Below are 26745 nucleotides of genomic sequence, written 5' to 3'. Positions count from 1 at the left end.
CCCTTCAAGCTCAGGGCCTGTTGTCCGACAACGAAAAGAAGTACCACATCAATCTGCTGGAGCTCAGAGCGGTCCATCTGGCTCTCAAGTCTTTTGCTCCATCGATTCAGGGGAAATCTCTCCTAATACAAACGGACAATACAACCACAATGTATTATTTGAACAGACAGGGGGGAACGAGATCCCTACCCCTATCTCAGGAGTCCCAAACAATCTGGCATTGGCTCCTGGCCAGAGGAATGTCACTTACAGCGGTTCACCTACCAGGTCAACAAAACGTGGAAGCAGATTTCCTGAGCAGACACCTAGAGGACGCCCACGATTGGGTCCTACACGGCGAAGTCGTCGAAGACATCTTCGCTCAATGGGGTCGGCCTCAATTGGATCTCGCATCCAGGTTCTACCGTCCGGGATATCGAGGGAATGACCTGTTGATCGACTGGTCAGGGATATTTCTCTACGCTTTTCCACCGATTCCCCTCATACCGGTAGTGATCAACAAACTTTACAGATCAAGCACCAGAATGATTCTCATAGCGCCGCAATGGCCCCGTCAATTCTGGTACACAGATCTCCTCCACCTATCGGAACAACCTCACAGGAGGCTGCCGTGCAGACCGGATCTTCTGAGCAGGATGGAGGGCAGGGTTCTGCATCCCAACCTACCCTCTCTGAGCTTGACAGCATGGCTCCTGAATTCCTGCAGTATGGGCACCTAGGGCTCTCGCAGGAGTGCATGAACATCTTGAAACGAGTCCAGACGACCTTCCACGCGGCGTTCTTACGCGTTTAAGTGGAAGAGGTTCTACATATGGTGCTGTCAACAAGGTCAGAATCCCATACGGGTTCAGGAGGATGTCATATTGTCTTACTTACTCCATCTGGCAAAGTCCGGTCTGCAGGTATCATCTATTAAGGTACATTTGTCTGCCATTACAGCCTATCGTAAATCACCTTCTCAGGAATCCTTCTTTACGAAACCAGTAGTCAAGGATTTCTTAGAAGGTTTGAAAAAAGTTTTTCCGCCCATTCGGAGACCCTCTCCTCCATGGGAGCTGAACATAGTATTGTCAAAACTTATGGGCACTGCTTTCGAACCTATACACAAAGCCTCTTTGCAGCACCTTACGTGGAAGACGGCTTTTTTTAGTAGCCATTACTTCCGCGAGGAGGGTCAGTGAAATTCAGGCTTTGTCTTCCAAAGAACCGTACACAGTTTTTCACGACAATAGAGTGGTTCTGCGAACTCACCCGTCATTCCTACCGAAGGTGGTGTCAGAATTCCACATCAATCAGACTCTCTCTCTACCGACTTTCTTCCCCAATCCGGAGACTCCGGCGGAGAAAGCGTTGCACTCCCTAGATTTGAAAAGAGTGCTGAAATTTTATTTGGATAAAACAAAATTGATTAGACATTCCAACCACTTGTTTGTAAATTATGGTCATTTGAGGACAGGAGAGGCAGCATCTAAACGAACAATATCAAGATGGATAGTTTCTTGTATTGTTAATGCTTACCAGTTGGCTAACAAACAACTACTAGCTAGACCTAAAGCACATTCCACAAGGGGAAAAGCGGCTACTGCTGCCCTCCTTAACAATTTCCCAATATCTGAGATTTGTAAGGCTGCTACATGGAAGTCTGTACATACATTTACTAGACATTACTGTTTGGACTCAGATGGAAGAGCAGATGCCCAAGTGGGGCAGGCCTCTCTGAGAAATTTGTTTGCATGATACATATCTATTCCTGCACTTCTATTAGACAGTCCGCAGAGTTTAGGGATGGGCTTGCTAATCTATTCAATGTTTATGACTATTGATGAGGATCCCCTAGAAGAGAAGGATAAGTTACTTACCTGTAAATCCTAGTTCTCTTCCAGGGGTATCCTCATCAAAGTCATAAACAACCCACCCTCCTCCCCGGACGCACGTCTCCTAGAAGTGCAGGACAGACTATCTTTCGAATCAGTTACACAGATTGTCACCGTAAAAAAGTACTGACCTAACTGTGAACCAACTGTCACCTCTCCTTCACCCCTGAGGCATGGTGGGATACTGGAGGTGCTCAGGGTCTTAAAGGCACGGTGCCAAAGTTTTTATGGTTCTCCTGTGTTAACCTGCATGCAGCCTATTGGCTAAGAATGCTCCATTGTTTTTCAATGTAGTTTTTTTCTCTTTTTCTCTAGTGATTACTACTGCTTATTTCCCTAAGCCCAGTTTTGGGGGCTTGGGTAGATATTTATTCTCTATTGTAATTTTATAATGATTAAAAAAACAAAAAAAAAACTTCATAGAAATAAAGCATTTTAGCCTGTTTATGATTATAGCCTGCATTGCTGTTTTACACGTGTATATATGAGTTTAGTATGAAAGATATGTCTACTAAAAATGCTATATGTATATTTTTCATGCATATTTCATACTTTATATGTGTGTATTTTATATATGCTCCGGGGTCCCTGCACAAGGGCGGGAATATTCAATGTTTATGACTTTGATGAGGATACCCCTGGAAGAGAACTAGGATTTACAGGTAAGTAACTTATCCTTCCTCACCTATAACTGATAGAGGTGACTGATGCTTAACTCCTGGGTTGGGGTGGCCATCTGAAAGAGGTGAAGATCATAGGCCTGTGGTCCCTGGCAGGGTCCTGGCACCATCTCAGCCATCTGGAGCTGAGGGCCATCCGCTTTGCGTTGAAAGCCTTTGATCGATCAAGGGGAAGCTGTTACATGGGCTCACAGGCAACACCACTGCCATGTGATACTGCAACAAACAGGCTGGGCTGGGGCCACAGACAGTGCGCCTGGATGCCCTGGCGCCTGGAAGTGGCTGGAGCGCCAAGGAATGTTCCTGGCACCGAACTACCTCACCGATCATTGAATGCCGGGACCTATGACTCCAGCCATCATCTCCTAGTGGATCATAAACGGCAGTTGCAGTCAGAGGTGACACAAGGTCTCTACATGAATGGGCAGAACCTTCGCTCTAGCTGTTCTTGCCAGTAACACATTATGTCAGCGCTTCTGCACATGGGAATTCCAGGGTGTCTGTTGCTCAGAGATGCGAGTGGTACTCAAGGCTCCTGTATGCATTTCTGCCGATACCACTCCTGTCCTAGTTGTCAGGAAGATCAGAACCAACGTGGCCTAAGTCAAACTAGTGGACCCAAGTAACCCTGGCGTCCCCTGATTGGGCACAGAAAGTACAGTATCCAGAATTTTTGGGCTTGAGCATCTGTCCGTCAATAGGCTGTCCCTCCAGGAGGATCTGTTATCGCAGCAGCAGGGAAAAGTTCTGCACCCGGGCCTTTACAACTCCACTTTCAGGGGTAGAGATTGAGCAGTGACAGCTGAACACCTTCAACCGTTCTCCGGAGGTGGCTGATGTCATCTTGGCAGCTAGACATCCCTTGACAAAACCTCTATGTGCCTGTCGTTTTAAAAACAAATTTTTTATAAATATTTCTTTATTGGCTTTTTCTAGTCGGTACAACAGTGATCAAGACACTTGTAAAGAATAACAGTTATGGCAATACACCGATCAGCAAACAGTAAAAATCAAGACAGTATAACTATGGGGTGTGGGTGGAGCTTTGTGAGGAAACTCACATATGTAGACCAGGCAGCAGTCAGCTGGTGTAAGCCTCTACCTGTGGGGAGGTGGGGAGGTCAATGTAGTCCCCAAAACAGTGGCAAAAACATAAAGCCATACTACTGCAATGACCTACAACTATACAACCTAAAGTGTGTGTGTGAACAATCCGGGAGACGGGGGTACCCATCAGAACTTGTGGTATTTTCCAAATGGAAGCAGCAGACAGTCGGTGTGAACTGGGGTAATGTGAGAGAGCAGCTGTGTGTAGCTGTGCTTGTGAAGTAGAGATAAAGTACTTCCTGCTCAGTCAGCAGGACGTCCAGGGGTAATGGATCCTCTCCGCCCGATGAGGGCGAAAGTTAAAATCCCACTGCAGAGGGTCCCTAAATCAGTATCCACCCCTACAGTGTCAGTATCTGGAAGTATTTGGGGCTGTGTCAGTGATTAAGGGTCAGGTAGGGGCATTGCATTTGTCCTGCAGTTTGAGCACAAAAGTGTCTCATAGTGTGGCAGCATCTCTTCAGCGCTCCCCACCCCGTGCTCTTAGATCACATGTTATAGCGTCAGCAGTTGCCCACCTAAGCACAACCCGGTGCCAGCACTTGATCTCTAGCTGTGGCACTGTTTTCCAGGACATGCCTATAAGTTGCTTAAAGAGGGCCATCGCCAGGTTGGTGAGTTTTAGGTAATGTTTGTAGACTCTCTAAATAAGAAATCGCAAATAAGGATTCCTTATTTGCGATTTCTTAGCACATGTATGAAGCCATTCCTAAATGCGATTTGGGCATTTAGGAATCGCTAATTACCACCAGGTTGAACCTGGTGGTAACCATGTGCAAAATTTTAAAATGCATTTGAAATGCATTTTTAAAATGTACATGTAAAGCACACATGCCCTTTTGGCATGTGTGCACCTTACATGTCCCCCCAATTTTTTTTGGGGTGCAGAAGAGGGGGCCTTAGGCCCCCAGCACCCTAGGGTTTTGCATTTCCAAAATTGCGATTTCTGGTTAAGAAATCGCAATTTTGGAAATGCAAAAAATTCGCAGAAATGGGCCAGCAGGCCCATAGGTGTGAATAGCGACAGATTCTCTATTTGCGATTCGGTAATAGCATTTGCGATTTTTAAGAAATCGCTATTACCGAATCGCAAAAACCATACATACCTTTTTGCATTTCTGAAATAGCGATTTCTTAAAAATCGCTATTTGAGAATCGCAAATCTGGCCCTTAGTGACAGTAGCTGACCTGTGGGAGGTGTAAGACAACAGGAACATAGCTTGACGGTTAGGTGGTAGCACTGAGTCACTAGATCTAGTACAGTGACATTCTAACTCTCTAACTACATCATGAAATCGTATCAGAGTGATTTAGCGCACTGGAAAAGTAGGTCGAAAGCTTATAACTAGGGTTCCTGGTTTTATGGTAATTATTTTATTATCATTTCACTCTGTAAGTATCCATATTTTTTTTTTGTCCATCTTATTGGTGTATTTTGTGTTTTGACAATAAATGGCGTCATAAAATTGTGTATTTCCACATTTATTTAACTTATAAACATATTTTTTTTAACTTTATTTTCATTTTGCATAACTATCAGACAGCTTATAAGGTCATATAGGTCACTGGCAGGCCACAGTACATGAGAAAGTGAAAATTGTAGGCTTACAGTAGGCGCATTAAATCAAGAATATGAATGAAACAGCCCAGTGGATTTTATGCGGTAGAGAAGCATGCATGACTGTAGGAAGCCCAACAGCAGTATAAAAGTATACGCCACAACTAACTGAAAAGCTGACAAGAATAACATGTCAAGTTGCCCAACCCATAAATTCACTATCCATCAGCATCACACTGTACAGGCACAACCCCTCACAGCTTGTCCACCTCAGTACCCCATAGTCCGCAGGCCCAGAAGTGTCAGCCGGCTGCCCAGGTCTTTGATAAGCATCCGATTGATATTTAATGGTTAAACATGCATTCATGTTTTAGCAAATTCTCGATTTAGCAATTCAATCCGAACCGTACACCCACAGGCAAATATTAGCAATATACTGCAAACATATGTTCACATATGCCTGTATTTAAGGAAATTCCATCTGTTTTTTTAACTCACTGTGCTGTCTATTGGCTCAGCTGTTGGACTGAAATTCACAAAGGACAACATGGAGAGTCACTGGGAAGAGGCTCGAATGTCAGTATTAATCTGCTACTAAAAATAAATACAGACAGGAAACAGACACATTGTTTCTGTCTGTCTTTATCTGTGGGAACCAGTAAAAACGGAAAAACTGGAGTTTTCCTTATAACTCAGGATGGGTGTTAAGGTTGCATGATAAAGGATGACTAGTGAATTGTGGTGGCATGAGACATCTTCACATTTAAGACTATTTTCGTATCTCGGAGAAATGTAATAAAGAATTAAAGATCTATTTGTTTGAGTCTGTGCCCTGTGGTATCTGAGCTGGCCCTTGGGGTGCCTTATAAGTAACACTTAACGTTATGCATCTGGAGCCCATTGTGTGAAAAGAAGCAAGGAGCAGACGGTTATTTACTCATAATATTATGTATTCAACAAACAAACACAAAACACCAACTTGGCTACTCCACTTTTCCTTTTTGCAGTGTTCGTTTTGTTGTGTTAACCCCTGACCCTGATGGGGAGAAAAGGACTGTTAGATCTGTGGTAGTTACTTCTTATTAGTGCGGAAGAAATGGCTTAGAGTAGTGCAGACTTTCTAGATGTTCCATCTTACATATGGAAACAACTAAATCTTCCCTTTAATGTCTGCAAAATTAATTATATTACTTTTTGTTTGCAGTGGACGATGGAAAGTATTTACAGGGAATGAGCTGGCTGCTTTACTTGGATGGTGGATGTTTACATGCTGGAAGGAGAACAATCAGAGGAAAATTGATGTGAAGGATATTTATATGTTGGCAACAACAGTCTCTTCTAAAATCTTGTCAGCAATTGCACTTAATGAAGGATTTCATTTTGAAGTAAGGACCTGCTATCTTGTAATTAAATGTTGAGATAATTGTTTTGTCACTGAGCTTCTAATACTATTGTCTGGTGGAGCTTGGATTTTATATGTGTTGGCTAACCACCTCCATCACTCCCCATAAAAAGAAAAACAGTCAGAAACATTTTTCAGATAGTATTATTCATAAACATTTTTCAGAAAGTTGATCAGCAGGCAACTCACGTCCTTTGGTACCTTTTGGGTTATCATTGGCGGCCACTGGAATGTCACATTGGACAGATTAAGCAGACCAGATGTACACCATGACCGTGACAGAAGTGCATTACGAGACCTGATGCAGGATCATACCCTTCGCCACCCCCCTGGAGACACTTACATCCACAGACTATGGAAACTGATTACACTGTTGCCCTCGTAGCATCCAAACTCTAATTAACTATTTTGTCTACACCCTTCTCACCCCTCTCTTGTCTCAACATTTGTCTAACACGATTATAATCTCCTGTGGGATTTCAGGTCACCACTTCATAGATGTATGCCCGGACCTGGGGCTGCTACAGCTCTTGCGGGCCCCTGGCGCTTAAATGCCTCTCACTACAAAGACCTAGAGGCAAAATCCTGCCTTGCAGGATACGTGCAGAGATATTTGGTAGAAAAGCTTCCCAAATGGAAGCTCTTAGAATCATAATCTGGTCTGGAATCCCAGATTGGGTCCTTGACCTCTACTTACTTCTCATCTCCGAACCAGGTGCTTCTTAGGGAGCTCCTATTGGCCAAATATCAATTGAACCCTCTTTGAACAACAGAAGCAGAGAAATGCCTTTCCCACATCCTATGAATTGGAAGGAAAAGTGGGCCACCTACTGGTCCATCAACTTAGATAGCAAGATTCCTATAGAGCGAACCCAATCCTTTGCACCTGTTAATCCATCCAATGGCTATTGCAGCAGGGTTTCAGAAATATTATGAGAATCTCAATACTTCTGGAGTGCCCCAACCATAGATTCCAAAACTGCATTTTTTTGAAACCCCAATCTGCCAAAGCTGACCCCAGCCCAATCGGCACAAATAGAAGGTGTGATTTCGGTGGAAGGGGTCTCCTTGGTGATTGATGCTATGCCTACCAGGAAGGCCACCAGAGTAGGCGGTTTCCTGGCTGAATTTTAGAAAGCCACCAAACCTCAGACCATCCCAGTACGCATTTTGGCATACAAGGAGGCCCTATAAATTGACACCAATCCCCGATTTGCTCAGTACCAGAATTTCGGCTCTGAGCAAGACTTGAAAGACTTGAGAAGGGTACCCTAGAATACTCCAGATATAGGCGAATTTCATTGAGAAAATGCTGATGCTCAAATACTGGCCAAGATTTCATGGACGCTCCTATACAAGACATCACAGCCCTTATACTCCCTTCACAGCTGGGTTGTGTCACCAGTCGCTCCTGCACCAACCACATTTGTACTCTCTCACACACTCTGGCAGGTGAGAGATGATGTGGACGAAAAAGTCCTCCTCTCCCTGAATGTCGAAAAGGCCTTTGACCTAGTCAACTGGGGCTATTGTTTTCGGTCCAGTAGAGGAATGACATAGGCCACAATTTTCTTACCCTTACCAAAGGCATGTACCACGAACCCACTGCATCTGCCGCCTATAAAGTGTGCCCCTCCTCATCTTTTACCATACATTGAGGTATTCAGAAAGAGTGTTTGCTATCACTGCCATTATTCCTACTCAACTGGGTTGTGTCACCAGTCGCTCCTGCACCAACCACATTTGTACTCTCTCACGCACTCTGGCAGGTGAGAGATGATGTGGACGAAAAAGTCCTCCTCTCCCCGATTGTCGAAAAGGCCTTTGACCTAGTCAACTGGGGCTATTGTTTTCGGTCCAGTAGAGGAATGACATAGGCCACAATTTTCTTACCCTTACCGAAGGCATGTACCACAAACCCACTGCATCTGCCGCCTATAAAGTGTGCCCCTTCTCATCTTTTACAATGCATTGAGGTATTCAGAAAGAGTGTTTGCTATCACTGCCATTATTCCTACTGTCTCAAGAGCCCCTGGCGATTGCCATGAACTCTGACAACATTAAGGGCGTAAACAAAGTGGCAAGACGGGTCAAAGCGTTCTATTAAGCGGATTAATTTCACCTGACTTTTGCCTTCTTCTGAACCAGCACCCTCCCTAATGTCCCAACTGAATTCCTTTTCCCAGTTTTCTGCATATAAAATAAATTATTTGCTATAAGTGGCTAAGTACAAAAAAAAAAAGAAATATCTTGGTGTACATATACCGGGGCTTGCTGGACATGGTCCCTGACAATGCTCAACCGAGTATAGATAGTATGGGAAGCGATTTTCGCAGGTGGTCTGCCATGAATCTGCCCCTGTGGGGGAAAGGTTCAAGTCATCACGATGAACATAATCCACAAATTTAACTACATTTTCAGCATGTTGTCCCTTCTTATACCACCATCCTGTCTGAAATGAGCCAAGCTCCACTCCTCCCAGGAGAAGGGCGATCTACATCTCCCACACTTGGAGGGCTATTGGTTAGCGAAACATTCACTCATTTGGTTTATCTGCTTCCCACATTCAAGATGACGTCCACTTGGGTGCCATTGGAACATCTTATGCCATACACATCTGGCAACCTTGTTGTGTATGACACCTAATACATCTCACAACCACCCATTACCCCTCTCTAACTTTATCATCCACGCCTCATGATACATGTGGCACAGAGCCTATACACTGATAAAGTTCCCCCTCCAAAGCTCCATTATGACGCAATGTGCCTATCACAATGGTGGGGGGGAAGTAGAAATCCATTGGTCTATTTGGATCATACAAGACATTTGTCATATTGATGACCTGGTCTCCAATGGTTCCATAAAGACATTTCCCATACAGAGACGAGAATTTGACATCCCCCGATCGTACATGACATTCGTCATATTGATGACATGGTCTCCAATGGTTCCATAAAGACATTTCCAATACAGAGATGAGAATTTGACATCCCCCATTCTCAGCTGAATAGCATGTATGATATGACACTCTTTGAGTGAATAATTTACACGTTGAATGACATATTGCAGTCCTTCGAAGAAGTCTGGGGCTTGGTCTTCAAGAGCTGATGACACTTATAAATCTTCCTACCTCAGGGATACATTATATCTACTGCCTTACCCCTGATATCTAAGAGATCCCCTACTAAAGATTCCTTGCTTCTCTAGTGTCTCCCTAGCTTGCAACATGGTTTAGCCCTGCTTGACAGAACTTGCCCGCTATATGTTTTCCCTTAGAGGGCTTAAGCGGAAAGGCCTGCGACCTGTCAAAAGTTGCTGGCAGGCCTGCCAATTCCAGATTTGCGATTAGGCCCCGGACGGGACTGCGGGAGTGTGATTGTCCATACGCTTGTTTCCCACGGAGAGGAACCGCTGCCATTCCCATTAGAGTTTTTGCATTCCACATTTATTGGATATTAAACCAGTTTCTGTTATTGTTGTCTGAAGTTTATACCAAGTTACTTATTGATCTCCTTCTCATCATTGTCAACCCCTCTGGGGTGTCATGGTATGCTTCTTGAGCAGAGGTTTGTATTTTGGTTGTTGTTACTGTATTGCCTTATATAGTGACCAATACATGAATTCTGTGTTGTACTTTTGAACCTGTCACGACAAAATTAATAAAAATTTAAATACGAATAGTTACCAGATCATGGGGGTGGGTTCCTCTGTGCCCCATGGTGTTCAATACACCAGCCATTAATACGTAGTGAAAGCATACTGCAACCATTAATACATAATGAAAGTTTACAAAAAATACCCACTGTCTGGCTTTATTCTGTGTGACTCTAGGATACTTTTATGTTATAGTATGAATAAGTTCTAGTTGTTAGGACAGGACTCGAACACGATTTAGAAATAAAATGCAAAGGCCTTGTACCATACGTGATTTCAATGTGACCATATTTTCTTCTTCTTCTCAGCGTTGGTAGGTTGTTAAAGTATAGAGAAACATTGGCTCCCATGCTTTGTTACGATTTCCCACACTGGAACACACTCCCTGTTGTCCTAAGAATGGCCTAGAGCAGTGGTTCCCAACCTGTGGTCCAGGGACGCATTGGGGGTCCGCAAAGCCTCCTGAGGGGGTCCGCGACTGCTTAGAAAATTAAATAATATTAACAGATTAGGTCCCCAGCTTTCAGTAATGACTCATTGGGGGGGTCCCCGGATTCCAGTAATGATTCTGTGGGGGGCCCCGGGTTCCAATAATGATAAAGTGGGGGACCACATAAGTCAAAAGGTTAGGCACTATTGGCCTAGAGGGTATCTTACAGTATTGGTGAATAGTTATTTATAAGTGTCTGTTGGATGAGATTCGTGGTTGATCTTGGGAGATAATGTGTATGGATGTAAATGTGACAATAAACAAAATAGTTGCTGTGAAAACAATTAATACACAAAACAGCTGACATTTTTGCAACATTATGAGGGTATTTCATGGGTTCATTGTATTGAACAATGGAACCAGTCTTTGTTTGCCAGCCTCTCCCTCTAGCCTGTAGCTAAGTTGTTTTCTCACCAAAAGTGCCTGTCTGAATTTCTTGAGGTGACCTCGAGCCCTCATACATCAGTCGAAGAACAGGCCTATTTTGTACTTTGAGAAGGACCATTTGTGCTGTTATCGCATTTCCTAGCAAGTTTATAAGGCCAGGCGTGCACTAAGACACATATGGCCTTTATTGAAGACGTTTACAGATACAGCTCGCACGAACCAAGTCTCCCGGAAAGCTGAAGATTCCCCTCTGCCTAATGCATGTTTGTACCAAAGTACAGTCCTCTTTCAGAATGAGGTAAAGTGTTAACTTATTGTAAATCATATGAATACATATGAATAGTTGATGCACCCTCAAACTATTACATAGTAAATGTTTTCTATTGTACATGTGCAATCAAAAGCTAAATGCAACACACATTTATAAAAGAAAAATTGTGCACTTGGATACATGAATATATTGAATGCATGAACAGAACAGTGCAAAGATTATGTCAAGGACCTGCTCACACAATCAGAAATAAGAAGTCAGAAAAAATAGACTGTCATACTTTCAGGCTTTGCTTTTACTCTTTATAGTTTCTAATGGATATGCGCTTTTCAGATTCCAGACTCCAGCACCAGTTGAGAGACTGGATGTGGAAATTTTAAAGCCATTCCTAGATGATAGGTGGCACTGTTTTTCATGATGAGTGTTGCAAGACAGTGATGGTAGTGTTGCATGTAGTCCGTATATAGCAAACTTGCTACAGCAATGTCTGTTCCTTTTTTCTGTTCCTCCACAGGTACAGGGCCTTTTAGTCAGTCTCTCGACAATGTTTTTTATATTTTATCGATTATTTTGAAATTTTGAGATGTTTCCTCCAAAACTGTTGTGCTTTATACTATGCATAACAGACCAATGTTGAAGAAATATCTGACATTGAATGTTTGTACTGCCTGGATCCTCCGCACAATGCAGTCTTATGATCACTGCTTCAAAAACTGTAGGAGTGCAGGTGAAATTAAAGAAGTGCACTTTGAAGGTCATTTGAGGTCTTTCTGGAGGCATAGGACCAGGACTTGCTCCAGGTTGAGAAAAAGATCTTGAATCTAATCTCTTTGAGAAAAAAAAAAAGTATAATAATGTACATAGTTGTCCTTGATCCACGTAGGGCCGTAAGTCATTACATTCACAGGTTCACAGGGCTAAAGATTTTAGAGAAGATGGTAATCTGTTTACTGGCTTTTTTGGTGCACATAAAAAGTAAAGAACGCAGAAAACAGACTATATGCTGATGGATTTTATTGATGGTGGCTCATGGTTATGAGGTTGCTGATTAACCAGCATCACAAAGTTTCAGAGTCTATTCCACAAAGATTACTGCAGCTAATCCTGCCCTCTTTAGTTGGGTCAGGGGGTCAAACCCTACTCAGGCAGGAACTACAATTCTTGTCAGGGTGGAACACAAGCAAATTCTGAATTAACCCTTGCTTGACTGCTTTCTAGCTTGCCACAAAGCAGTCAGGCTTAACTTAGGGGCAATGAGTAAACCTTTTATGTGACACTTCAAACAGTAATAAAGTGAAAACCCAACACAAAATAATTCCCACAATATTTTTTTTTAAATAGTGTAAAATGTAATACGTTATTTGAGACCAAAACAACAAAATTCCAATCAGTAGAATCTTAGATATGCAACTTTAAAGATGTAACTCAAAATAGTGCCTATATGCACAAAGCCACCATCTATGGTAATCTAGTCGCACCGGACCTGGACAAAGTCACAAGTTCAGACTGACCGCGATGTAACACGAGCTGGATACGGAACCAGGTTAGGCAAGGTACCTTTAATTGTGGTTGTGGAATGGTGCGAGATCCTGTGTCGAGGATGCATTGCGTAGCAGCAGTTCAGAGGAAGCTGCAGGCTGCGAAGCAGAGTCCTTTGTCATCAGTGAAGATGCTGTTGACGAGGGGCTTGTGAAGAGAAGGTCTGCGTTGAGAATGCGTCGCACATCAGCGGTTCCAAGGAAGCTGCGGACTGTGACGCGAGGCCTTGTGTCAGACTTGTTGGGCAGAGGCGGCTCCAATGAGGCTGTGAGGAGATGCGTTGCGCTGCACCTGTTCTGCTCACAGGAGCACAGCTGGGGTGACAGCGCACATTCAGGCTCACTTTCAAGGGTCCAGACCTGAGGTAGCCCCATTTGGGGTAGGGCTCCCAGCAGGCAGAGTCCAGGTGCTGGGTTCAAGGTGGTTTGAGCCTTTTCTTTCCCTAAGGCTCTGATCAGGAGGCCAGCCAAGTAGCTGTTGGAGTCACACTGGTGGTCCTGGGTTCAAGATGCTGGTCCAGTCCTTTTCACTCAGGCCGCAGAGCAGCACAGTAGTCCTTCTGAGTCATCTACAGATCCAGAGGTGTACTGAAGAGTTGGGTCTTAGTGTCCAGTGTTTATACTTGGTGCCATCTTTGAAGTTGGAGAAGTTTCTGGAGGTGTCCACTCCCAGGGGTGCTTGTTATTTTCTGTCACCCTACCCTGGTCCCAGCTAGTATAGAGGCACACAAGACTAGTGTCAAACCCTTTGTGAATGTGCTTAGGCAGCGGCTTTGTGATGTGTAAGCGTGGTTGGTGATAGCTCCTCCCCCTCATCAAGCCAGAGATGCTCATCCGGCTAACACTTTCCCCCTTTGTCTTACTGTCTAGGAGAAGTACAACAAGGCCAACTGCCAGCTACAGCTACTCATGGCCCAGGATACAGGCACTAAATGGCTAGGACAGGAACGTTTCAATGTGAAAGGGACATTTTCATAATTGTGAATTAAATCTGACTTTTCCATTAAAGAGGTTTTAAATTAAAATTCTTCAGACACCAAACTCGAACTTCCTATCTGCTACCAAATGAAATTTACCACTTATTAACTGTAATAATACGGTAACCCAATATTATCCTTTGGGAGAGGTATGTCTTGCTGTAGTGAAAAACATATTTGTGAGTCTTTCATTACCAGGACATGTAAAACCTCAAAGTACATGTCCAGCCGCAGCCTGCTCACTGGGCTGTTTAGGGTCTACCTTAGGGGCAACTTGTATATATAAAAAATAAAGTTTACTCCTAGCAATAAGGTTTATTTTGTGAGATCGAACTAGCTGTTTAAAATTGTACATACTGGCTGCAATGGCAAGCCAGAAACATATTTAGAAGGCTATGTAAGTGGATGGCAACATTAGTTCCACAGGCCCACTAATAGCATTTAATTTACAGACCCTAGGTACATGTAGTACCATTTTGCTAGGGAGTTATAAGTAAATTAAATGTGCCATTTAGGTGTAGCCAATTTTTCCATGTCTAACCGAGAGAACATTCACTTTAGCACTGGTTAGCTGTGGTAAAGTGCATAGAGTCCTGAAACCATCAAAAACGAAGTCTGCAAAAGGTTGGGGGAAACCACGCCAAGGATGTCAGGTCCAACAGTATTGCATTGAAAAACCACACCAAAGATGTTAGGTCCAACAGTATTGTATTGCATTTGATGAACAAGAGCATTCTTGATGGGGCAGGGAAGTTTTTAATTATTTAATGTGTGGTAACAATTCTCACCCCACGTCCCTAGTACTTAGTGAGGTTTTATCTTAGGAAGTTGCAGGGATCAGTATCTCTGAATCAACCTTTTGTAACATTCTTTCTGATTAGTATGATAGCTCTTGCAAATAACCTACCTGCCGGTCTTCATTGAGGAATCTTTTATAATGGTTGTTTATTTTGGCTACTTCTTGTATACTCAACCCTCACACAAGGGCTCAGATAAATTCCAGATGTAAATAATCTCATTGGTGCGCCTGTGCCTTATATGGACTCTGTATGTGTGTTCCAGCACTGTGTGGTGATGATGATCGGGATGTTCGAAACAAGTGCATTTCCCATGTTAATTCCCATAGACTCTTTAGACACGCCTGCAGCCTGAACCGCTCGATGGAATTACACCACAGGTAGCTTTTGGCCCGCAGATCACCCTTTTCTTAATTTGGTGTAAATCTGTTCAGTAGTTTTTGAGATATTAAAGGGCAAAGACATTTTTATATCTAGGACCGCAGATCAAGGGAGATCTCCTGCTGATATATGATTGTCTGCCAATGCTTCTTGATTCAGCTTCAGCCGCGTCCCCCCAAAAAAACATTAAAGAAAAGGGGGCAGGGTAAGTTTGCCCTCAACACCTGTCCTTGGCCGACTCCCCCCTCCCCAGCTTAAAAGCATATTTTTCTTTAAATCACAGAGAAATCCGCAGCTAAAAGAGGAGAGGACGACCGCCTAGGACTTAATAAAGCCCCGGGGACCACCACCTCCCTGGAGCTGAACAATTGAATATCGGGGGGGCATGTAGGGACTGCCCCTGGGACCTCCACCTCCCCACGGCAACAACATTACACTTCTAAGGGGGTGGAGGGCACGTTGGCCCCTCAGCCCCTGGGGACTATCACCTCTCCAGGGCCACAATAACCAAATAAAACTGGGGCAGCACTGTACCATCCGCCACGCCTCTGTGCCCCGGGGACCAAGACCTTCCCCGGGCAGCACTTAAAATACAATGGGGAACTGCTGACCCTGGGGACCACCTCCTCCACGAGGCCAATAACTTGATTAAAAAAAATATATATAAGAAGGGGTGCCACCACCTCCCCGGTGCCTGTCTGTGCCGATGAAAGGAGGGGAGCAGCATGGCCCCCCTCCGGGAGCCATATATGGCAATCCGGACAGTCACATCCAGGGCCAGCTCCTGCTACCTCCTGCGGTGCCCATCCTCAGCTTAAAGATCCCAGCAATCAAAAGCAAACACTCCGCTTTCACCAAGTGGGAGCTTTAAAAAATGCTCCCGCTTGCTGAAAGAGGAGATTTCATCTCTTTTTCTGCCCGCTGTCATGCGGGCAGGGAAAGAGATGAAATTACTGCTCTTGCATATAGAGAGCTGCTATTTGCAGCATCTCCCTGCGTGCAGGAGCAATGTTGGCTCCTGCAGGAGAGGGGAGCTAGTGGGACCACTGGGGCCTTGAGGCTCCCCCGTGGTCTCTTCCATCAAATAGAAAAATAGAAGCACTTGGTTCTATAAATTACAACTCTTCCAAGTGTGTTTTCTATATTGTTCAACCTCATAAAGTTATCTGAATTAAATGCTTGAGGAACAATCGCAATGGCAAAGTTACATACACACAACGTCACTGGAGACATTACCTCAGCTTCCTTTACCGAGTTGTAGTGTTGGAGATGCACTGTACATTTACCCAAGTAGTGCTTACTAATTCTAATTAGCTAGTAGAAAGTACTCCAGTCGGGTAGGCAGGCATTCTGCACAAAATATTGGCCTCTTCTTGGATAAATAAGCAGGGTAGGATTTATTCTGGCATGATGCTCATTTCACAGAAATAAAAACTCAGAGCAAAGTATTTACACATGTAAACAAAGCAAGTGTTCAAGTTGAAGCTCTACTTCTCTAAACTAAGAACCATCAAAATGTCTTGGGCAAAGTGAAGGCAAAGCAAGTGTTTTTTTGTTTTTGTTTTACCTTCTCACAAAAGATATAACTTCCCCCTAAGATTTCACTGTGGTTTTGGGCACTGACTAACCCACTTGTCCAACCCAATATACCCACTGGCATGGGTGATACGGTGGTGGCTTTGAAACTGGTATAAACCTCTACTACTGTGTTGTATCTCCCTTTTCTTTATGATGCTGGTGGCGGCTGTCTGCTGTTACCCATTAAAGGAAAGAAAAGAGAAGAGTAGAAGATTTCCAACTATAGGAAACCTAATGTCAGTAACTGCATCGGAATAAGATACATATCCTAATAGAGATGGAATAATTTTCCTGCAGTATTATCTTGTTTGTTGTGAGACTACTAAATAAATGCCAAAATTCACAACCAGACCAAGCCTCCTAAGCCGTATTTCTGCCCTTCCCGCCTAAAAGCGGTGTAAGAAGTGAGTTTGGAGGAAATGGAGGCTGTGGTTAACAAATTGGCGGAAGGACACCAAAGACTAGAATAGATAATTGAGCAATTCCTAACAGCTGCAGCAGAAGATAAGGAAACTCTACAAAAAGCCATAATGGGATAAGCTGAAAAACTGGATGAAGTCGCCCAGTCTCAGGAAATGATCATAGGGAAATTGGCAGATGTTTTGGGCCAGCAGTGAGGACACACTGCCTTGCCTTCTGTTATATTTCAGAATACGGAAGGGAAAGATCCAGGCTATTTCTTCAATAACTTCGAAAGTATGGCCCAGGTGTCCGCCTGGCCTGTTGATCGGTGGGCCAGTTTGTGTGTCCCTTGCTCACTGGGAAGCCACAAATTGCCTATCAAGCCTCAAATCCCGAGGAGTCACCTCATATGCGGAGATTAAGAAAAGTATCTTAGAACAACTAGGGATGGACAGCGAGACCTACCGTATTAGCCTCTGACAGATTAAGGAGGGCCCCCTGAAGTCGCCCAGGGCCCTCTACTATAGAGTCCAGGACATGACGGATAGGTGTCTCAACCCTGAGTCTGCTACTAAGGAGGAAATATTGGAAAATATTTATTTAGAACAATTTCTCAACTCCCTGCATCCTCCCATTCAAAAGTGGTCAGACAACATAGTCAACTTATTCTAGAGTCTGCTGTTGAGATAGCAAGCGCCTATAGTCGGGCTCAAGAAACCTATAAAGGAAGAGGACACAGGGTGGAAAGGGAAAGTCACCAGCATTCCAAGATCTATAAAAGCCTCTGCCCCCTGAAAATCTGAAGTTGTGCCCATGCTCTCAGGGCCAAGCCCCAAACCCCAAACCCCCAAAACCAGGTCCCCAGTGCTTCCATTGTGGAGAACTGAGACCTATTGCACGACTATGTCCACAGAAAGAAGAGCCAATGGAAGTTGGGATGGCTAGGTCCTCTTACTACACTACCACTGGGCCCAAACCCCCTTAAGAAAGTCAATGGAAGCCCAGTCCCTGCCCTTTTAGACTCTGGGTGCCATCAGAGCTTTATAAGATCCTATGACATCTCGGGTGGGGTCCCACAGCCTATGGGACAAGTGACTATACAGTGTGCCTATGAGGATAAAAATAAATATCCTCCTGTCAAAGATTACACTACAACATGGAGATGGCCCGTTGTTCCCCTCTAAGTGGAAGTGATACCCCGACTTCCGGAGCCCCTGATTGTCGGATTGACCATCTGGAGTTAGAGAACTTGGTCCAAGACTCCTGGAAGGAGACAGGGTCTTGGTGAGAAACCGCCCCTTTTGCTTAAATGGAGGAGGATGAATGGCCCACCTTGAAACTACGTAAAAGCAGTAGTCAAAGGAAAAAGGAGAAGCATACTGTGTTAAAGGCCCTACCAACCAACAAAGAAGAAATATGTCAAGGAGTCAGACAGGACTTTCCAGGCAGCAGAATGGGAGGAACCCCAGTTTCAGGGAGCGTGGAGAGTGGCAAAAAAAGACAACTCTCAGGCATAGGCCCTAATTCTTTTATCAGCCAGGGTTACCGTACAGAAAGGGAGGGCTCAACCAGCCAAAGCAATTACTAATCTCCACCCATTTCCAGGATAAAGTTCTCTGTCTGGCACATAGCCATGTTCTGGGTGGTTGTTTTGGTCTGGAAAAAAGAGAAAACCATCACAGATTGGTTCTACCCCGGCCTGGCATATATAGCCAAGTTAAGAAGTATTGTAAAGAATGCCTTATGTGTCAAAAACCTAGAACTCCGGGAAGAGCACCCCTAAAGTCCCTGCTCATTATAGAGGACCCTTTTTCCAGGCTGGGATGGCTATCATAGGCCCCATAATTCCAACTAGGAGTGGATATCTTTGCGTATTAGTAGTTGTAGGTTACACCACCCGATATCTGGAGGCCATACCTTTTCATCATCCTACCACTACCTTAATAGCAAAATCTGTGATAGAAGTCTTTTCCTAAGTCAGATTCCCCAGGAGATTCTAACAGCTTAAGGTACTCCCTTTTCATCTAAACTCATGAAACAAATTTGTGGAGAATGAGATATTAAACAGATCCGAACTGCTGCATACCACCACCAAATAAATTGGCTAGTAGAACGTTATACAGCCACAAAAAAAAAAAACACCTTGAAGAAGCTGCTAGAATTGGAAGCAAGAAAATGGGATCAGATGTTACTTCTAGCCCGATTGGCTATTAGGTGTAAAGAACAAAGTAGTACCAGATTCTCAGGTTTTTAATTAATCTTTGGGCGCACAATATGCACTTTACTAGATATGGCTCTAAAATCCTGGGAACAAGAAAAGGGTGAGTCAAAGCCTTTATTGGAATGTGTCACAGGTTTAAAGACCCATTTAAACCATGGGAAATAACTAGGCAGAACCTTGAAAAGGCTCAGCAGGCACAAAATAACCAGTACGATAAACAAACGAACCTACGAGAATTTGACATCGAAGATCTAGTCTTGTTGATGCTGCCCTCCTCTCCTAACAAGATGTTATGCCAGTGGCAGGTATCCTACAAAGTAGTGAAAGGCTTACCCTAGTGACCTATAAATTAGAAATAAAGAGACGAAAGAGACCAGAATTTACCATGTCAATTTGTTAAAGAAATGGGAGGGATCATCCCATGTCCCTTGTGTCCCTCCTGAGGAAGAGACCTGCTTGCTTAACAAATGTATTACACCTTACTTAAAAGTCTTTAAACCCTACATAAAGAACTTCTTACTGGTCTACAAACCTACAACCACTCCCCCCCCCCCCCCCCCCCCCACCGTCCCAGGAATCAGACTGGATTTGGAGATTTTTCTTCAAGCAGTACCCTTGTGGCGCCGCCAGGTGCTGTCGGTCGACTCTGTATCTTTCATAGCATTGTGGTCACTGTGATGACATCACGGTCGTACTTAAGCACCACCCCTGCGCGCTGACGTCAGTTCTTTTCTTTCCACGCCACACGCAGATCGAGAGAAGAGCAACTCTGGTCATTTTTTATCAAATTCACCCTTTTGGTCGATCTTTGGACTCCTTTGGTGCATCGAGGGATGTCTTGAAAGGCCGTCCTCAAACCTTGCGACGCCTGTCACCGCATGATGTTGGTGATGGACTAGCACTTGTGTGTTTGTGATGTCTGGAGCGCAACCATGACCTGAAGTTGTGCTCAGAGTGCCGGGTCAGGAACCCGAAGGCTTGGAGAGAGTGGTCACTAAAGCTTATGGTGGCCTGGCGCTTGACTCCGCGTAGCTCCCGGTCTCAATCGTGAGGTAGGTCTTGAGGCCCGCCTGTGGAGTCATCAACACGCATCAATGTCCCATTCAAAATCATCTGGACATTCGGGTTCACAAGAAAAAGAAGTTAAAGAAGTCTAAACGTTCTTCAACTTCACCCCGCCGCTCGGCCGATGTGACACAGGAAGAGCGTCAACGCTCGAGGCCACAGAGCTTTATTCTGGGTCCACTCCGCGCCTCCTCGAGTTTCTAGGAGCTGGAGCCACCCCTGCTCACCTTAAATAATTTTATGAAGCCATGTGCCTCATCTTTAGGCAGACCGAACCCCCAGCAGCGCCTTTGAGGCCTGGGGCCTTGGGTGGGGGCCCTTCAGGTTCCATGCCAGCGGCTCCAGCCCTGACCTCCGAGGGCCCCTCCGGATCCGTTCACTGATCCGTGCCAATGTCAGTCGTACCATTGCGACCTTCCCCAATGCTGACTAAGGCGTTGATGCTCCCAACTTTGGTTGAGCTCATAACCGACGTTGACCCAATCCTGATCCATAACGATCCGGAGCCAGAATGGCGTTGATCCACGCTGCTTCTGACTTTGACGGGCCTATTCACCCCAGGTTGGATTCAGACCCTTTTTATTATGGGTTTGAATGAGAAAGGATTGGAGGTGATGCTGGACCCTCTAGAATACCAGCTAGACAACCCCGACATGGACTGGGCACAGGAATTTTTGCGAGGCTACTTCTCCAGATGCTAACATGTTTCTCCTCCTACTGTGGTTACGGTAGAGCAGAACCTCTTACTCATTGGTGGTCAGTAGGGCGGCTGAGGACCTTGGCCTTGAGCTTCCCTCTGTAGCAGTCTGGACTAACCTACTGACAGAGGTGCTTCAGCCTTGGGCTTCCACTTCGGAGCCTCTTTCCATTTAATGAAGCCCTCAAATACGTCCTTCTGGGTACTTCGTCCAGACCTAGCACAGGGGCTCCTGTGAATAGGACAATCACCCGCCACTGTTGGCCCGCCCGAAGGTCCCTGAATTCCAGTCCCAACACCCCACGCCTGAGAGCCTTGTCATACAGGCTTTTTCATTAACAGGCACATTCCCATCTCCTCCCCTGGATAGGGAGTCAAAGAAGCTGGATCAATTTGGGAAGAAGATCTTTTGTTCCACCAGTCTAACACTGCATGCCTTTTGGGCCACTACACCCATTCCTTATGGGATACGGTCAACCAGGTATTGCCACAGGTCTGGGACGCGGCCCAGCCTATCATCTCTCAAGCCGTTGCTGATGGGAGGGATGCGGCTAAGTCCATGATTCGTGTAGGCTGGACACGACCGACTCACTGGCCTTGAGGTGCCATGCCTGGTTGAGGATGTCTGTTTTTTCGGGGGATGTCCAACATTCTCTCATGGACGTGCCCTTCGATGGCACCCATCTCTTCGGAGACAAAGCGGACTCGACCCTGGAGAGGTTCAAGGAGTCCCGAGTTACGGCTCAATCCCTTGGCCTAGTGACTGCGCCTCACCCACCACAGTCCGCTTTTCATCCCTTTTCCTGGCCACAGAAGGGACTCCCTGTCGCGTCCTTACCCTGCCAGCCACAGAGCTGCACATGCTACCCAGCTACTACCGGGCTTTGGATACGGAATCCCACAGGCTTGTGGGACTGGGAACCAGCGGTCTGCCCCGTCCACCCCAACCCTTGCCACAGTCTCCAAGCCTTCCTAGTCCATCCTCCATCTCTGACCAGTTGGAGGCGGGATTCGCTATTACCTGCCCCACTGGGAATCCATCACGACAGACAGGTGGTTTTGCAGATCGTCTAATATTGGTTACTCCCTCCCCTTCAAGACTGCCCCTCCGGCCATTCCACCATCCTACGACCGCTTACTGGAGGATCATCTGGCACTTCTCTGTGAGGAAGTCGTGGCTCTTTTGGTAAAGAGCCCTGCACCAGAAACAGGTTGCAGTTGTTATTCCTGCTACTTTCTGGTGCCCAAAAAGGACAAGGGCCCATGTCCTATCCTATAGCTTCTGGCCCTCAATCTCTTCCTCAAGCAGGAGAAGTTCAAAATGCTCACTCTGGCTCAGGTCCTGTCGGACTTGGACCCAGGAGACTGGATGGTAGCATTGGACTTGCAGGACGCATACTTCCATATGCCCGTCTTGCCTGCCCACAGGCCCTACTTGCTATTCGTGGTAGGTCTCAAGCATTTTCAATTTACCGTGCTCCCTGTCAGCCTTAACAGCCCCCCCCGGGTGTTCACGAAAGTGATGGTGGTGGTTACAGCCCATCTGTGCAGGTTAGAGGTGTAGGAAAATGGCTCCCTGTTGCGGTTAACCCCCACTTTTTGCCTGATATTGATGCTGACTTGACTGAGAAGTGTGCTGGGACCCTGCTAACCAGGCCCCATCACCAGTGTTCCTTCACTAAAAATGTACCATTGTTTCCACAATTGGCACACCTCTGGCACACAGATAAGTCCCTTGTAAAAGGTACCAGTGGTACCAAAGGCCCTGTGACCAGGGAAGGTCTCTAAGGGCTGCAGCATGTGTTGTGCCACCCTTAGGGACCCCTCACCTAATACATGCACACTGCCTTTGCAGATTGTGTGTGTTGGTGGGGAGAAAAAAGCAAAGTCGACATGGCATTCCCCTCAGGATGCCATGCACATAAAATACTGCCTGTGGCATAGGTAAGTCACCCCTCTAGCAGGCCTTACAGCCCTAAGGCAGGGTGCACTATACCACATGTGAGGGCATAGCTGCATGAGCAATATGCCCCTACAGTGTCTACGTCTATTCTTAGACATTGTAAGTACAGTTGTGTCCATATTAAGTATATGGTCTGGGAGTTTGTCAAAAACGAACTCCAGAGCTCCATAATGGCTACAGTGAATACTGGGAAGTTTGGTATCAAACTTCTCATAATAATAAACCCACACTGATGCCAGTGTTAGATTTATTAAAAAATGCACACAGAGGGCATTTTAGAGATGCCCCCTGTATTTTACCCAATCGTTCAGTGCAGGACTGACTTGTCTGTGCCAGCCTGCTGCTGAGAGACGAGTTTCTGACCCCCTGGGGTGAGGGCCTTCGTGCCCTCTGGGGTCAGAAACAATGCCTACTCTGGGTGGAGGTGCTTCACACCTCCCCCCTGCAGGAACTGTAACACCTAACAGTGAGCCTCAGAGGCTTAGGCTTCGTGGTACAATGCCCCAGGTCACTCCAGCTAGTAGAGATGCCCACCCCCTGGACACAGCCCCACTTTTGGTGGCAAGTCCAGGGGAGCTAATGAGAAAAACAAGGAGTCACCCACCAGTCAGGACAGCCCCTAAGGTGTCCTGAGCTGAGGTGACCCCTGCCTTTAGAAATCCTCCATCTTGATTTTGTAGGATTCCCCCAATAGGATTAGGGATGTGCCCCCCTCCCCTCAGGAAGAAGGCACAAAGGGGGTGTAGCCACCCACCAGGACAGTAGCCATTGGCTACTGCCCCCCAGACTTAAACACACCACTTAATTTAGTATTTAGGTGCACCTCATAACCCAGGAAATCAGATTCCTGCAACCTGAAGAAACCAGGAGGACTGCTGACCTACAAGCCTGCAGAGAAGGAGGAAGACGACAACTGCTTTGGCCCCAGCCCTACCGACCTGTCTCCAACTTCGAAAATCTGCAACCAGCGACGCATCCCACAGGGACCAGCGACCTCTGAAGCCTCAGGTGACTGCCCTGGACTAAAGGACCAAGAAACTCCCCTGAACAGCGGCCTTGTTCAAAACCAGCTACTTCTTTGCAACAAAGAAGCAACTTTCAAAGACTGCACGTTTCCTGCCGGAAGTGTGAGACTTCACACTCTGCACCCGACGCCCCCGGCTCGAGATTGAGAGAACAAACACCACAGGGAGGACTCCCCAGCGACTGCGAGCCCGTGAGTAACAAGAGACGAACCCCCACAGCGACGCCTGCAGAGAGAATGCAGAGGACCCCCCTGACCGCGACTGCCTGTAACAGAGGACCTGACGCCTGGAACGAGCACTGCACCCGAAGCCCCCAGGGCCTGAAGGAACCGAACCTCAGCGCAGGAGTGACCCCCAGGCTACCCTCTGCCTTGCCCAGGTGGTGGCTGTCCCGAAAAGCCCCCCCTGTGCCTGCCTGCACCGCTAGAGTGACCCCTGGGTCCCTCCATTGTTTCCTACCTGAAACCCGACGCCTGCTTTGCACACTGCACCCGGCCGCCCCTGTGCCGCTGAGTGTGTGTTTTGTGTGCCTACTTGTGTCCCCTCCCCTGCCTAACCTTCCCCCCCCCCCCCCCCATCTAGTGCTCTACAAAACCTCCCTGGTCTGCCCCCCCCGAGGATGCAGGTACTTACCTGCTGGCAGACTGGAACCGGAGCACCCCTGTTCTCCATAGGCGCCTAAGTGTTTTGGGCATCTCTTTGACCTCTGCACCTGACCGTCCCTGAGCTGCTGGTGTGGTAACTTTGGGGTTGCCTTGAACCCCCAACGGTGGGCTTTCTATGCCCCTGAACTGAGACTTGTAAGTGTTTTACTTAGCTCTTAATCTAACCGGTATTTACCTCCCCCAGGAACTGTTGATTTTTGCACTGTGTCCACTTTGAAAATAGCTTATTGCCATTTTTACAAAGACTGTACATGATATTGCTTTTATTCAAAGTTCCTAAAGTATTTAAGTGAAGTACCTTAAATTTAAAGTGTTTACTGTAAATCTTGAACCTGTGGTTCTTAAAATAAACTAAGAAAATATATTTTTCTATATAAAAACCTATTGGCCTGGAGTTAAGTCTTTGAGTGTGTGTTCCTCATTTGTTGCCTGTGTGTGTACAACAAATGCTTAACACTACCCTCTGATAAGCCTACTGCTCGACCACACCAACACAAAATAGAGCATTAGAATTATCTAGTTTTGCCACTATCTTACCTCTAAGGGGATCCCTTGGACTCTGTGCACACTATCTCCTTACTTTGAGATAGTATATACAGAGCCAACTTCCTACAAAGACGATTTAGGTCCTCTGCTAGTATACTTCTTGAAGATTGTGTGACTACAGATCATAGTACCTCCTACCAGACCATGAAGCTCTAGTTCCCTAGAGTCAGGGAGCCCTGATTTCCCGGGTTGTCAGGGTAGGATCCACATTTTGACAACTATGCATATTATACTCAATCATGTAGAGCAAGGAATTGAGATAGGGATCCCCTTCGGCCCCGGTGAATGCCCCAGGCAAACTTTGTGGGCAGAAACATGTTGGCTTAAAGATAGATAGTAGGGTCATTGATCCTACATACCATCCCAATTTTCGGTTTTACTTGTGCCTAAGGTACCCATTATTACTGTCCTGTGTTTGCCTTAAGGTATTTTTAGTATATCTGGATCCCGTCTTGTCCAGTTCACTTTTATTAAGAACTCCCTCTTGTTGAGGTTGTCTGCCTGGTAGTACCATCTTAACAGGGTGGGGTGAGGTTGCCGATGATGAAGCATGCCACAACTAGTGGATGACACTTCTTCATCCAATCTAATTGGCCCTCTTGGCTCAAACTAAATATTTCCTTCTGATCCTAAATCGGGTTCTCTTTTTCAATCTTTCTCTGAAATAACTTTGAAGGGGCCAAAATGTGCTTTATTTCACTTGGCCTTTGCACTTTTATATGCTTGCTTTAAGTCCATGTATTATAACTGTTCTTCTATGTTTAAAACTGTGTTAAAGCTCAGTCAGTTGAGCCTCCTTGATGAAGTGGGCTGAGACAGAGGTAGGACATAGCTCATAAGAAGATACCCCTACATCTGCTAGAAATGTCCGGTTAGCTTGCCCAGAACCCTGAAGAGGCTTGTTGTTCAGAAAGGTAAATCTTTCATCAATCATCGCTGCTAGCTTGTTTGGTCATTCTTGATATTGTTACTGCTTAGAGTGGCAAGGTTATTAGTGGATGATTGTACTTGTTTTGTTCTCTTCTGAGGGCCTCACCGGTTCTGGAGGCCCTTGTGCAGCTGTTCCAGATTCTTTGTTTTGTCACCAATTAGGACATCCAAAGGTTTGAACCATGTGTCTCATTTTAGATGCGATTTACTTCATTACTAAGTATCAGCTAGCAACAATTGCCTTGTTTGGGCTAGAGGCAATTGGCTGCAACATATAGCTCTGAAGTCAGAGTCCCTTCTCAGATGCATATCCCAAGAAATTAGACCAGGGATATTAACTTGTTTTATGTTTAGTGGCCCATGTGTTACTGATATTTATTCTACCTGAGACTCCAAATCAAGTCTTCCATGGGGACGTTTTGACCAGAGAACCCTCCTATTATCACCTAGGGCTCTTCTCGGGTGCAGCAAGGTAATCCTAATGTAAGCTTCTGCTGTCATCTGTTGCGGATCAGGGATCGCCTACTTTTACCT

At 45.6% G+C, this 26745-nt stretch overlaps 1 protein-coding gene across 1 annotated transcript in view; it reads left to right on the top strand.

Annotated features, from left to right (window-relative positions):
* PGM2L1 (phosphoglucomutase 2 like 1) overlaps window positions 1-26745 on the top strand; it is a 522422-nt gene that overhangs the window by 294087 nt on the left and 201590 nt on the right. The window contains exon 9 of the mRNA XM_069203801.1: window positions 6424-6604. Coding sequence (XP_069059902.1) covers window positions 6424-6604 — 181 coding nt within the window. The remainder of the gene's footprint in view (window positions 1-6423; window positions 6605-26745) is intronic.

The sequence above is a fragment of the Pleurodeles waltl genome, chromosome 8 (genome assembly GCF_031143425.1).
Source record: "Pleurodeles waltl isolate 20211129_DDA chromosome 8, aPleWal1.hap1.20221129, whole genome shotgun sequence".
In the NCBI taxonomy this organism is placed as follows: Eukaryota; Metazoa; Chordata; class Amphibia; order Caudata; family Salamandridae; genus Pleurodeles; species Pleurodeles waltl.
The sequence above is the reverse complement of the archived record's forward strand: the minus strand, read 5'-3'. Positions and strand labels throughout refer to the sequence as shown.